Source organism: Carassius gibelio, chromosome B7 (assembly GCF_023724105.1).
Source record: "Carassius gibelio isolate Cgi1373 ecotype wild population from Czech Republic chromosome B7, carGib1.2-hapl.c, whole genome shotgun sequence".
NCBI lineage: Eukaryota > Metazoa > Chordata > Actinopteri > Cypriniformes > Cyprinidae > Carassius > Carassius gibelio.
The window spans coordinates 16,638,807-16,654,020 of NC_068402.1; the positions used below are offsets into that span (position 1 = coordinate 16,638,807).

At 38.9% G+C, this 15,214-nt stretch overlaps 1 protein-coding gene across 2 annotated transcripts in view; it reads right to left on the reverse strand.

Annotated features, from left to right (window-relative positions):
• Positions 1-15,214, reverse strand: part of nfatc3a (nuclear factor of activated T cells 3a) — a 68,895-nt gene that overhangs the window by 38,893 nt on the left and 14,788 nt on the right. For both annotated transcript variants that reach the window (XM_052560818.1, XM_052560819.1), the window contains exons 2-3: positions 8,412-9,588; positions 5,411-5,573 (exon numbers count right to left, since the gene is read on the reverse strand). In XM_052560818.1, coding sequence (XP_052416778.1) covers positions 5,411-5,573; positions 8,412-9,588 — 1,340 coding nt within the window. The remainder of the gene's footprint in view (positions 1-5,410; positions 5,574-8,411; positions 9,589-15,214) is intronic.

Here is a 15,214-nt window from a genome sequence, read left to right on the forward strand (position 1 = left end):
AACGCCAATCCCTAATATGAACTGATAAAATGTATAACTTAAATGCAATGTAAGTCACTTTGGAAGAAAAGCAAATACAAGCAAATGCATAAATGTAAATGTTAAGATAAAAAAAAATATATATCTCAAAACCATGGGAAAAAAATAGAGTGATAAACAATTTAGGGCCCTTTTGCAGTTTTTATTCTTTTTTTTTTTTCACAAGAAAACCATAAACAACTAATTTCTCCAGAGCCATTGGTAACCCATAACCAGAATGGAAGAAGGTTGCCCCGCTTACTGCCTGACAGGCTGATCATCCCTACATGCTTGTAAGGAAAAGGTTAGAATCTCCTCAGCCTGTCAGTCCCAAGTCAAAATCATCATTTGCATTTCTGCTTTTAACCTCTGTTCCTGTACAGCTGCCATTAGACTTTTCTTCTTTGTGATAACTGACAGCATGCAACAGATGCTGTCAATAGAGTTTACTCAGAATATTCCTTTACCATTTTTCTTGTAAAAACACAAGGTAATTTATTTTTCATAAAGCTGGTTTCCACCATGTGTGTTGATTCCACTGAGCCTTTTTATCTACATAAAAGCCCTGGGTGAAAGGTACAAGTGACTTTCTCTGAGAATAAAACACACGAACAGATCCTACGGCTAATGTAAACTCTTCTGCCCTTTGTATGTGTCTTTCTGTTTAACCAGTTCAATTGTGATCTCTAACACACACATTTACATTTAGGAAAGTCTAGGCCAGATGGGTTCGGAACTTCTACATCTCCTAGCAACATTTTGGTTAGGAGTGAACCCAGAGAGAGTGAGAAGCGAGCGAGGTTTGTAGGGCATTACACAGCATTCCTCGTAGATCTCTGAACTGTGAATTAGCCCAGTCCAAACACTAGCAGTAAACACTGTCACTTTGTTTTGCTGGTGATTGTCTGGCTACTGTATGCTGCAATCCGCAGCCTTCTGTTATGGCAGCTTGACTTACACACCACTGATAGATACACTCGCACGCATTTCTCGATTTCACCACAAATCGTGTCTCTGATTTCTCACACAATAACTGGAGTGCGTTTCTGGTTGTAACATTAGCCAATTCATGCCCCTGTAATGCAAATTTCACAACCTTCTTGTAACCTCATGACCTCGGTAAGGTCCACCATCCACATAATTGGCCTATTCATTACTCTACACATGAACTATTACACATTGAACCTCTAAGACAAATGCACAGATGCACAGGACAGATTCTTCTGCTTCAGGATGAAAACATAGTAATAAAAGCAGCAATAGAAAACAGGGGGACTGTAGGTAAACGTATTCACGCACACACATTCACTCACTCACACCAGTGTTATTTTAGTATTATTTATTTACTAATAAAGCATTTATTAAAAGTTTAAATTCGCTTTTTTTTATAGTTTTAATTTTAAATTGTTATCTATTTTGCTTTATATTTCAGTTTTGAGTAATTTCATTAAAATGTACAATTAAACATATTTCAGTTAGTTCCTAATGCAACCTTTCTTTTCATTTTAAGTTTTTCACCTAACTTTAATATTGGACTTTATTTGCACCATTTCAATTAATGAAAGTGATTTTTTTTATAATTTAGTTAAGAATAACAACAACTTTTAGTTTATAACAGTCACAACACTGTTGGCCAACCCAGATTATTATTATTTTTTTTTTATTAGGAATAAATTTAAATAAAAATACATTTTTGTTCAAATTCCATTTGATGTTTATATGGCTTCTCAGTCAAAGGCATATGCAATAGGATTGATAACTACAGTATCAGAGTAACAAGCATATTTAGTTTAGCTCTCATTGGCTAATAGTTGCTGTTTGTTCACGGTTATTATTAATAGTTACCTTTTTTTGGTCCATTAGTCAACAAATGCTAGGTAAACACAGCAAGTGTATGAAGGTCATGGGCATAGAGGTGTTCCTTTACTTTAACTCTTTAACAGTTCACTCAGAGATCAACATTTTAAAGTTAATTTAATAAAACTTGTCTCATCCATTTCTTTCTTTTTTTTTTCTTTTTTTGATGTACTTCCTTCCTATGCCTTCTCTGCCAAATGTATACATAAACACACACATACAGCGCCTGTGCTAGTTTGCACCTGGCATACAGATGTATGGGTCTGTCCTCCTGGCTAATTGGCAGTGTACAGTAAGTGCTGCTGAAGGCAATATGGCTCAGCGAGTCTGTTCAGTGTCTCTAAGATCCAGTCACCGCAGAGAGGCTCACTCCCAGGACAGATGGAGTCTGCGGTGTCACCTGCTGACGTCACGACAACAGATACTCCGCAGTAGCAGCCTAGGACTCTAGCAGTGCATGCCCCAGAAAGCATCATGGGAAACATTATCATAAACAGCTGCTCGCTGAAAGGTCTGAAGTTATGGGAGATTTTCCATGTGCAGATTTTCCCAAACGGAACCAGTGGGTTTCAAAACCACAGTAAAAAATATTGAAAGAGTCGAAATGAACAAAAACTAAAGAAAAATGAGAAAATACAATAGTGGTAATGATATTTAATTGAATTAATTTGTTAGTTTGTTAACATCAGTTAATGCATTAGGTATCATTTACTATTTTTAATGCAATGTTTAAAAAAATAAAAGGTTAATATTCACTGATATACAGATGCTTGGTTTTAATTAATGTCTTTTAATAATAAATGTTGTATAATAAAAAAAATATTAGTGCTTGTAGAAATTAAAGTTAACCTTTATAAATGCTGCAATAATAAAATGCTGTTAATGCATTAACTAATGCTAATTAATTCACTCCTGATATTTTGATACAATTGTAAAAGGAATCTAACCCATTTTTACTACTTAATCACTAAGATTTGCCTAAACTGCTCAGAAACTATTACACAGAGCATACTGAAAAATACAAGTATAAATCACTCTTATGCTAAACCACTATTAAAACAAGCCTAATCATAGCTGGGAACAAAATGTAATTTGATTCTGATTGATGGTGTGGTACAGTTAAAAAAAAAAACAAAAAAAAAACATGATTCATAAATGGGTTAAAGAAGTCAAACAATGACACAGACACACACACATTTTCCCTATTCATTTCATTGTCCTCTTGATGACCAAATATGACCAAAACTAAAAAAAAAGAAAAGAAAAAAAACTAAAAAAAAAAACTAAAAAAAAAAAAAAAAAAAAAGAGGAAAAAAATTGTTTAGCCAGGTTTTCTAGCACAGTATTTCCCTGTGGGTGGATCAGTGTGTGTCTACCACTGAACAGACTTCATTAATGTGAGGTAATTATGCATCTTCAGTCGTAGAGTGAGGGGAAGTGAGGCTACGATGTTAAAGAGTTAGTCATTAATACTCTGAAATAGTAAGAAAGGCACGCTCTCTCACTCACACAACACTGATTCACATGTATATATGGGTGGTTGATGTTTAAGCATGAGAGACTGGGAGACAAATCTCAGCAAACAAGACATTAAAATACGATAGCGGTTTTGCAAAGGACAACTAAATTGTTTGTATTTTAACTCACTTTTGTTACATTTTTCCTGGCTTAATTATCAATGCACATTGCTTCTCTAAAACTGCAGAAGGAACAGATCGTTTCTGAAGGAAAGCTCTGCATACTAATTGCCAGTCATTAGTCTACTGAAATCAAGCTTCTGATTAAGTATATCAATTAGGAAATGCTGTTCATATGTTGAAACACCTGTCTCTTGAACATTTTCAAATAGTTTTGACAAACCAACTATAATTAAAATGAATCATTTCCAACTTAAAATGTGTTTAATATTTTTTTTAAACAGACAAAAATAACTTCCATATGATGATTATCACTACCTCAAATAAATAAATAATAATAATAATAATAATAATAAACTTTAACCGGCAAGCATCGAGCACAAAAGGAAGCATTCAGTTTCATGGCACAAACAGAAAAAAAAAGAAAAAAGGGAAAAGGTATTATTTTCCTATGAACACGTCACACATTATGACCTTCACTACAATAATACTTTCTTACGGAAAAAGTGACGTGGCAAAACTCCATCAGATGTCCTTCTAAGATGTTATCTGATCTTCCTGACATCTTTGACTTCTCCTCCACAGATGGGTCCAAGTAATTGTTCAAACTAACTTTTAAATAAAAACATATTCTTAATCATTATAAGGCTTTAGACATCCAGCCCTTGACAAATGTCTGAGCACTGACTGAATTTCAAGTAGGCCTATGCTCAATTAATGCATCAATATCATTATGAAACAAGACAAAGCACTGCTTCTAAGATTTATAATTTACTCATTCATTATCCAATTCTATCTTCAGTATGAAACCTTGGGCACCTATGTCATATCAACCACCTATGCACACAAACTCAATCCAGAGAGATATACTACCCAAATATTTGCTTTTGTATTTGTGCTCGATGTATTTAATGCATCATAGTACAGAAAAAGTGCAAAGAAACATAAAAATGCCCAAGTGACCAAGAAAAATTGGAACAAAGGGCATTGTAGAGGCAGCGGCGCAGTATAAAAGAGATGAGACGTCTGATAATGAAAGATGATCATGCAGGTAACCTAACAAAGGTCATAAACAAGGAATGACTGCCAATTAATGGCCCACAAGACACAGGACTGAGGTGTGATGTGGCAATAATGCAGGCCTGTAATTGTGGTTGTTTAATGGACCATTCGAAGCCAGAGGTTATGATTAAGGTGAAAGGCCTTCATCCTCACACGTTCGATGATCTCGGTTCCCGAGTTGTGTGTGTGCCTCATTACGGCTGACACAAAAGAGGCCATTGCCTCCAAGACCATCAAATATTTACCAACAAGCTCTCTCTCTCTCTCTCTCTCTCTCTTAGTCTCTCTAGCAGAGCTAGCCTCAGGAGAGTGCCAGATAAGTTTACCTATCCGATCATGATACAGCAGGATACTAATTGGGCTTCATTTTACATAAATGATGCCATCACCTCTGTTGAAGCATGCTCCCATGATCCCTCTGGTAAGCAGCTAGTACAAGTAGCACAGAGCAGTCGGTAGGAAACCAAGTCCCTAATCAGACTGCTACACGGTTTGCTTAGATCTAACTGACACCAAAACACTCGCTCGCTAGCTGTTACCCAGTAAAAGGAATTTTATGACATAGTAATGAGGTTACTAGGCCACAAAGCAGACGCTTTCTGTGTGGTCTCGCTTCTCAAGTTCTGCTTCCTGTGAGGGAACGGATGGCTTCATGATCTGTTCCCACTTTTGTGGCCACCGTAATGAGTACTTCGAAAATCAAGGCCACAAGGCTTCATACGATGATCCAAAACCAAGTTTAGCCTCTCGTACAATCAGCCAAATCAGTGGTGGGAAAACAAACTCATTCGGCCGTGAAATACATCATCAGTAAACGTCCTATTGTGGAGACTCACCTTGACAATAGGGTGTCCCCCGGATGTGGCTTTGATGGCCCCTCGGCTGCCTTCGGTCTCGTAATGAGCTCTGTGATGAGCTTTGGGGTGAACCTCGATCTTTAGCTCGTACTGCCCGTATTGATTCGGCAACGGCCAGTCCAGGGGAGGCAGGGATGACGCCCTACACACAGATCAAGAGCAACACGAACAGAGCAGTTACACAACACAAAGTGGTCAGGTAGTAGATCGACTATAAAAATGAAAACATACAATATATCAAACACAATGATCATGTCAGTGAGCAGCAATGAAACAGTTCAGGATGCACAGATTTTATGTTAGAATTTTAACAAACATATTTTTTTCCCTCAACAAGTCTGTTCTGCTGTCCGAGATGGTTCCCACTTCCCATGAAACAGTGCTATGACACAGTGGTCCGGGACGGATAGAATTTGTACCTAATGAAATTTGAAAATAAAGTTGTGCAGCTGTGGTGTTCGGAGAAGGCCAACAAATATCTTGTGATATGGTCATCCACTGACCAAAAAAAAAAAAACTGTATGAATTATGCTACTCTGGATGTTAAAATATGATCTCAAAATAAGAAATTTTGACTTTGGAATAAATAATTCGAAATTTGACTCATGCACAAAGACCATGATGCAACATGCTTCTGTGAGGGCAGGTTAAAGGCTAACACAGTCAATAACATAGTGTGTGTCACCTTTAAGATGCACAGCAGTTCAGTGAGAACTTACTTTACAGGGTAGCTCACCCGAAAAAGAAAATTTTGCCACCCTTGTTCAAAACTTATATGACTCCTATATGACTTAATTCTACTGAAAACAAATCAGATATTTTGAATATGCTGGTTATCAAACCACTTTTGGTTATCAATGACTTCTGTTGCATGTACAAAAAGCATTAAGACATTTCTTTAAATATCTTCATGTTCCACAAAAAAAGTCACACAGGGATGGATCAACATGAGAGTAAGTAAATGATGACCAAGTTCTACGTTTCTTGGTGAACTATGCATTTAAAGATATGATAAACTTATGACTAGTGAAACAAACTATGAATGACAAGGCTAAATCAGTGATCAGTGAATGTTTTTTAGTTTTAGCTCTCTACCACATCCTCTCCATTCTCTCTCTTTCCCAATCACCCCTCACTCCTCGTGATCTCATGGTAACGAGAGATGTTTCGCCAGGGGAAACGTGAGAAGGCTGAATGTGTGTGATGGTAATGACCTAACTATAGTGGACCATTGGCCTGTGGACATCAAACGGCTTTACTTGGTGACAATGAACACTTGCCTCATACATACACAACTCTTGAACACAAAAATAAACAGCAATTTAAGATTTAAATCAACACCACTATTCAAGAGTGTCTACCCACTACTCTGCATCTTCATCACCATTCATAATTTTGGAGTTAGTGAGGATTTTTTTTTTATATAGAATTATTTTTTATTAAGCAAGATTGCATTAAATTGATCAAAAACTATATTTAGATTAAAAAATGCTATTCATCAAAGAATCCTGAAAAAGGTATCACTGTTCCCAAAAAAAGATTCAGATCAGCATATTAGAATGATAAAATAAATTAACCCCATTATATAAAAAAAACTATGATGAAATGCATGTGATCTATGTTTACTTTGCATATGACAAATGCAGTTTGTTTATTTCCAAAATGTTAACATATTCTGGCAGCTTTGACGGGGCCGACCGGTGACAGCCTGACCCTTGAAGAAAGACATATTAATTTTTTTATGAAACATAACGGCCAAAAACTAAAGCAAAAACATCATGTACATTTGATACATTGACCATTCCTAAGAGGCAAGCAGGTGTGTGTCTTCATCTGAAAGTGTGTTATGTTTAGCCGGCTGTCCTAAACTAGACCCGCTATACACTTCAGCTTAATACTGTGCCAAATTCACCCACCCTGCCATAGCAAACCCATCTGTTAAACCAGACAAGCCTCCAGATCTTTCTATTGCTGTTGATTGATGGCGCAGTCCTCACACACACACACACACACACACACACACTCACTCACAAACAGGTCCGATGGCAGACAGCAGAGCTGTGGGCTCATATAACAGGGATCAGGTATCATGTCTCTGTCGTATGAAGGTACAACTGTAAAGATGTTAGTCAACACTGCTCCTACAATGTGTGTTGCTCTGCTAGAAGTTTCTTGACATGTTTGTGAGGAGAAGAGCAAAGTTCTGTGACTATGTGCTTATTTCTTATGCGACTTTAGAATCAAGGGTGTATACTACACATTGGGATAATTAATGAAGGGGCCTGACTGAGTTAAAAACTGTGTTGTGTTGGTGCAGTCGCTAAAAGAATCATTGTGCGTGTAGGATAACGTTAGCGACCCATAGCCACACACTCTCTTTACTGATAGGCCATCGTCTTCTGAGTAGCATGCGCACACACACACACACACACACACACACACACACACACACACACACAGCCATTATCTGATGCTCTGATATGGATAGCAGACACACATTTAACTCTTTCTTTTCTTCAGTTCACTCAACTGCCTCATCATGCTACTCTAAATGTATACTGGATCAAAATGATTATCCATATTTCAGAATGTTGTGATGCTTAAATTCACTTGTTGATTTTAGTTTTCAGTGTTTTATTTATTTGGATAAAAATATATCCCATCGCATTATTGCTTATTGGCAATAAAACGAAGATCATTTATAAGTTGAGTCTCTTGTGCTTTAAGAAGTGCTATTTGTGTGCTGCATGCGAGAGCCCATCTAAAACAGTTGCAGCCAAATCAGTCACATGAGGTTCTCTGTCAGTTGGATGCTACCTTAGAAGACCACTGACAATGTCATAGTCAATTCACTCTGGTTTCGGAACAGGGTTATTGTTTCTACACATGAACACTTGCAGGAAAGAAGCAATGTAAAGCTATACCCGCATGAACTCAATAATGGTTACTCTAATGTCAACTCAAAGCAGAGGGAGTTTACCTGAAAATAGGTGTGTGTCCTGGTTTGGGTTTGTTCCATGTGAAGGGAGATGGGACAGAAAGAAACTGCTCTCCAGATCCATCCTTCTTTAATCCGTGCATGCCGTCTTCAGCAGGTGAGTCAAGCAAAGGAGACATACTCCCGGAGTCATCCATGCCCAGGTCACCCTTTCCTGACTGGATTGCTGCTGTACAGTCCTGGGAGGTCTTCCTTGTCTTGGAGGGGATGTCAGCCTCAGAGGGGCAACACTGGAAAGGAGATACACCCATAGACGGGCTTCCTATCCAGGTGTCTTCGGTCACACTCCCCCTGGGCGAGGGGCCTGGTGTGGCAGTCGGGGAGTGATGGGGCGATACAGAGCCCATGTAGCATATATCAGCGCTGGAGTGGCGTCTCTTCCCGCAGGGCGATGTCGGACGTGAAGAGGGCCGTGAGGGTGAGCGAGGGCTCAGCCAGTTCTCATCCGTGACGCTGGTACGGGGCGAGTGGCAAGGTGACTGGCGGGGCGAGAGAGAATGGCCATACGAATGAGAAAGGGAGTGAGTGAAGGCCGGGTGATGATGGTGATGCTGCGGTTGCCACATTTCCTCCTGCGGTCCAGCCTGTGGAGAGCAGCCGGGTGAGGTGAGCGGCGAGCCCAGAGTGAAACGTGCTGCTGCTTCATTTAGCTCTGACTCCACGTCATCGTACACGTGTGAGATGGATTCGCAGGATGATGCATCGGAGAACCAGCTACGAGAGGAAAGGCTGCTACATGGACTCTGGCTCAGGGATGAATCTCGATACGAGTGATCCAGGGGCAGGTACAGGTGGTCTCGAGACAGAGGTCTATCGTGGTAGTCTCCATCCGGACCCTTCGCTCTCATTTCATCCTCGCTGGCCTCCAACTCCTGCTGACAGCTCGGGGAGATGGAGGTGATCTGGATGCTGGGACATTCAAAGGCCTTCGGTGGGCCATTGCCTCCTCCGACAACCCCTGTGGGCATGTATTTAGGGTCCTGGTGCCCGTAGCTGGGCTCATAGGCCTTGTGGTGGGCTTGCAGAGATGGGGATGTGGAAATGAGTTGGGCTGGGGGAGGGCCTCCATGCCGCTGGAGACCGTGTGATTGGTTCACCACTGAAGGAGGTTGCCCCACATTGAGGATGTAAAATGATGTGTTTTCATCTGTTTCTAGATCTAAAAATACAAAAAACAAGACAAAACATGGAGAGGATTAAACGGTTAGAAGTAGGGATGTCAACGATTAATCTATGATCGATTAATTGTCGATAAGAGATGCAATCGATTAAGGCTATGGATGGTCGGTTAACCGATTCAATGTTGGGCTGCGTGCGGCTCATGCGCACTCAACACGTGCGAGCGGCTGTGAGTGACGGTGACTATATATAAAAGCATCATCATTCATTCACAATGTACAAATTAAGCTTTTAATGTGATTTAAACTTTAAAGTACATTAAAATAGAAACAACATAAAAGTTCTTCAACATTAAATGCAATAGAAATGTAGTTACTAATCATTTCATCAGATAACTGTTTTATATCGTGCGCTTTGCAGGGCTGCGGGACACAGTGACAGGACAGGTAGTCTATTCATTCCTACAACTTGTTAATTCATTCCTACGAATTATTAATGTGGCAATTGTCCATGTTTCATTCATTTTGTTCCCTAAATAACCCATGATTTAAGTGAAATAAGGGAACAAATTAATAAATCGAACGAATTCTTAATTCATGAAATCTTTAATTTCCCTTCCCATGTTTACCACAGTAAGAGATGCGAAAACAGTTATTAAAAGCGAAAGATAATAAAATAAACCTGGGAAATTAGAGGGTTAGACTATGAAGATTTATGAAAAGAAACAATGCTTAAATATACTGAATTTGTGGAAATTCGTGACCAACCGGCAAACCAGAACAAAGCCGCGTAAATGAAGACTATGGGGTCCAAAAGCATGGTCGCGATCTAACATTTTCCAGTTAACCTATTATTCCTCTAATAAACAAAGCTTTTATACCACACTTGTCATAATCAGATCTTATCATTTCTAAATAAATAATTGCTGGATTCAAAACGGCGATTAATAGGCGCTGTGACCGACACATTCCTGGAGCATTCACTGCTGTCACTAAACGGTGACGCCGAGCATCTTTCACAAGTTTCTGCATGGACCTGACTAGGGCACAGGCTCTAAGCCCTGGGACAAAATGGGATGCTTTAAGGAAAATTTATAGCCTACTAAGTAATAGGCCCAACATAAAAATAACAATTTCTTTTCATGCTTTTTTTTTTTTAAATAGGCTATGCGAAATATATCCGACTTAAATAGGCTAATTAAGATTAACGGATTTAAAACAGAAGTGTGGGCGCTCCATAAGTTCACAAAAAAAAAAAAAAAAGGATGACAACGCATTCTGTTTGTTTGCTTTATTTTACAAGAGCACAAATCTTCTGTTTTTATTGTGAGTGTGCACAAATGAAAGTAAACACTTTTGTGGAAAATATATATATATTTTTAATGTCTCAGCTGTTTCGATCGCACCGGAGCCTGCTGCACACGTATATTCTAGCGATTCAAACTTACATCGCAGTCTGTTCATTATCAAAATAAAATGTCAACTAAACATTAAAAGGTTACACTGGTCAGTTTAAATAGACCGTAGTATACCGGTCCACTCTGCTGTTATGCCAAGGACGTTTTTGCTCATATGAAGAGGATCATCTTTTCCGTCTATATGCGAATGCGTGTTAAGTACAAGCCTAGTTTACATTATAAATAATAGTTTAACATTCAAATACATTGCGAATATGGAAACATTTCGATTTGTGCCGAATGAGACATGAGCAATAACCTCCAAATAAATCTAGCCAAAGCCGCGCTCGCTCATCCTCGTCTGCACGCATGCACTGTCACGATCTAATGCGCTGTATGCCGGATTTTTAAAAATCTGACATTTTCTAGGACAGAATCCAGCAGGATCAAATTAATGTGAGCAACTGTGTTTTGGTGCAGCAGCGCCGATGTAGTTCACTTAATGTGCAGCGCAGTCACACGCGCTCCACATTTCGGATAATTTTATACAATAATGTCAGTTGAAAACATTGCAATTGTGCTTTAAAATACAACAACGAGCACCACAAAACCATTTAAAGAGGCGCATTCAGCGTTCTCCGTGCGGGATTGGAAACTGTCAACAAAGTAAAATGACCTCAAAAGTATGGCGCGCTCTCTTCATTTTATCAAATGATCATAATCGCATCTATTCATTTTATAATCCTGCTACTAGCATTTTATTCAGACTAAAACCTCTTTAATTCAAGTGAGAAAGCGTTTTGTGTGTGTGTGTGTGTGTGGCTTTTGCACATCCTGTCATACCGCTGACTGCGTGCCTGCAATAGACGCATTTTGCAGTATTATGGTTAACGATTAATCGATTAATTGATCGTTAATTTAAACGACGATCGATCATGGAAATAATCGAAATTTGACATCCCTAGTTAGAAGAATAAGAGACAAAATAAGCATTTGTATAGTATAGCCAGTGGAGTTCTGAAACATTTTGAGGGAATAGATTTCCATTAATGATGCAGAAGAGATGTACTGTGCCTTACAAAAAAACATTCTACCAACAATGCGCTTACCCAGAATGACAAAGGTGGAGTGTGGACTATCTGTTAAAAGAATGTGTATTAATGACTGTTTACAACTCTTGTATTTGGATTTGTTTGATAAACAGTGTAGTAAATAGAAAAATCAGAACGGCGGTTGGGAAACATGAATACTATCTGACATGCAAGTGGGTGTCAGAAATAGAAAGCTGTGCACTGATACCCTTGTGGACCGCTAAATTTCTGCTTTTCCATATGTACCACCTACTGTCATAGAGTGAATATGCATTGTCTTTTAGTCCACCTGTATTTTTTTTATTTCACTTATATATGAAAAAATCGCAAATTTGTCCCAAATTTCTGTGCAGAACATTTTGTGTTGGTGTGAATATGATAAACGATCAATGCAAAATAGAAAATATTAAAAAGAGTTAAAAAAAACTGCATGTTTACATAAGATGTGTGTGATATACTGATTTAAAACCAGGATAACATTTTAAATGTCGTTTCTATCATTGTTAAGGCAGTGATTTTTTGGCACTTCTTTTCAGTGGCTGTGCTTTGATGGAGAGATCCCAAACAGCTGCCCTGCAGAGAAGTATTTTTAATTGATAGATTTATTATTTTTCATTAGATACATATAAACATACACATATCAAGTATATAAAAAGCATTCTACAGTTCTAGGGATAGAGTTTTAAAGACAGGACAGGATAGGTGCATAAAATAAGTCGCTTATAGAAACTGTATAACATTTGCCAAAGTTCACAGTGTAATTGCTCGTATAACTAACACATAAATAATTACTGTCTATTGAGGCACTTCAAGGTCTCTGTCTGCTGATAAGAGGGATGAAAGAGAACAGGCTATTTTCTCTCCTCTCTCTCTCCTTTATTGGACTGCTGTTCTGATAGCCTTGAAAAGGAAAGACTCAGGCTAGCTGCAAACAAGCCACTGGGGAATCTGCAGACGCTACAACGCTAGCAACAGGTTAACAATGAGAGCATTATAGCACAAACAGTACTGATATCTCAGTATCAGCGCACGGGGACTGTAGGGGTGAGAAGCACAGAAAGAGAGTGAGCGAGAGCAGGATCCATAGAGTCAGATCCATTTAAAAGCAGATATAATGAGACAGAGAGCCAGTGGGTTAGTCAATGGGGAGAATTTCGGGTGGGGCGACAGATGGGCTCAAATCCAGAGAGGAATAACCCGTGCACATGTCATCTATCTCAGGACGTGCGCAAAAAACACACGGGAAACAAATTCGCACATAGGCGCATGCTTTAGCCTGTCACCACATAGAGACCGACCCTATTAATAACGCCATCTCGCGCACACACAGATGGCTATTATGCACTAATACTGTACAGACACACACCCACAGAGCATATTGTGCCTGTGGTCTATTAAAGGTTATTGATGAGCTTCCAGTGACTGGGCAGAGGGAGCCTGACAGGGCCAGACAGCAGTGAGCAGCCAGAGAGATGTGTTTCTACAAGCTGCATATAGCCCTACAGAGTCCAAAAAAAAAAAATCAGCGTTGTGATTTCACAATGCAACACAATCAAGTCTCGTTGACTACCATCTTGATTCCCCACTGGTGTGCTACTTTGGATAAAAGCATCAGCTAAATAAATGTAAATGGAGTCATGGCCTTTATCTCAATTATTCTCCTTTGACCGACTCACCCAGTGTTCTTTTTTTTCCCTTTCAAAATTCTTTCATTTATGTTTCTCTATCCTGTTTCTCCTCTCTCTATTTTTACCTCTCTCTATCCCCCTCCATCTGATTGACTTATTTATAGATGCTCCACACACTCCCTGTCATAAGACATGCCTATGTGTGACGCCAGAGCCTGACAAACAGGAAGGGGGACAAACCTATGTGTCACACAAGACTCAGCATGTCAATCCAACTGTGAACTCTGACCCCAAGGGAAACAGACCACTGGGAGTTTACTCTATCAATCTGACACACACAATGCTGTGATGTTCTACAAAGATGCTGCGGTACACTAACTTGAAAATGCTCGGAATAACACTCCATAGAAAAAGTGTGAGATCTTTAAAGCCTAGAGTTAATCGGCAAAGCCTGTTTTTTTTTTACCCACAATTTCATGCTGAACTTCATTCATGAGGGAGAAGAGGCTTTGATTAATCCACCAAACGCTGGCAGTTCATTAGCATAGCGCCATGAATAAATACAATGATGCGGGGTAAAATAAAGGCAAAAAAAAAAAAGACTGAAAGAGAGAGATAAAGAGTGCTGTGATTCGTGAGAGCAGTGGAAAAGCAGGCTGATGCTTTTGAGTCTGGTTTAAGGTTCAGGTTGGACATCTTAAGAGATGCACCAATTTGGATTTCACCAGTTCCTTGTTTCAACAAAAAAAATTGTCATTCTGTCCTTCTTATATTCACATCACCCTATTATCACAAGTTTTTCCTTAAGAATGAAAATCAATAAGCAGACTTGGAATCAGAATTGTCTTATTGCTCTAAAGCAAGTTACTCTGCGATGTCTGATCCTGGAAGCTCAAACACCCAAAAGAGTGAAATGGCTAATAATGCCACAGAAATTGCACTCTGCAGCTTTAAGGCAGAGAATAAAGATGTGGAGAGAGAAATATATATTTCTTTAAATTATAGTGTGAGAGAAAGAGAGAGCAGAATAACAGAAAATGAGTGATGAGCACGACAACTTGCTCTCCAAGAACAGATTGTTCCCCCAAAAGACCTTCCAGCCTCCCTAGCAGAGCTAATGAATACTATGATGAAAGTATTGTGGCAGTCCTCACATGATAAAAATACATACAGCAACATGACATCTGCATCATCCTTCATAAAATGGAAATGTGTTGGGAGCCGCAGCACAGCAAGTGCAAATGCTCTGACACCGTGGTGCAAATTCCAATCCAGCTCTGTATAATTTCTTGTCCTCAGTCTCACTGTCCTTATAAACAAAAATGGTCACAAAGCACATTTCAATTAGTTCCAAAATCTTATTTTCAAAAACAAACACTACTGTTCCAAGTGCTGATTTATTCATTTTTTTTTTTTAAAGAAGTAAAATCAATAATACTTTAAAATATTACATTTAAAAAAACTGTTTTCTATTTTATTGCATTTACTTTTTATTTATTCCTGTGATGACAAGGCTGAATTTTTTGCCGCCAGCAGAGCTGAAATTCTCTG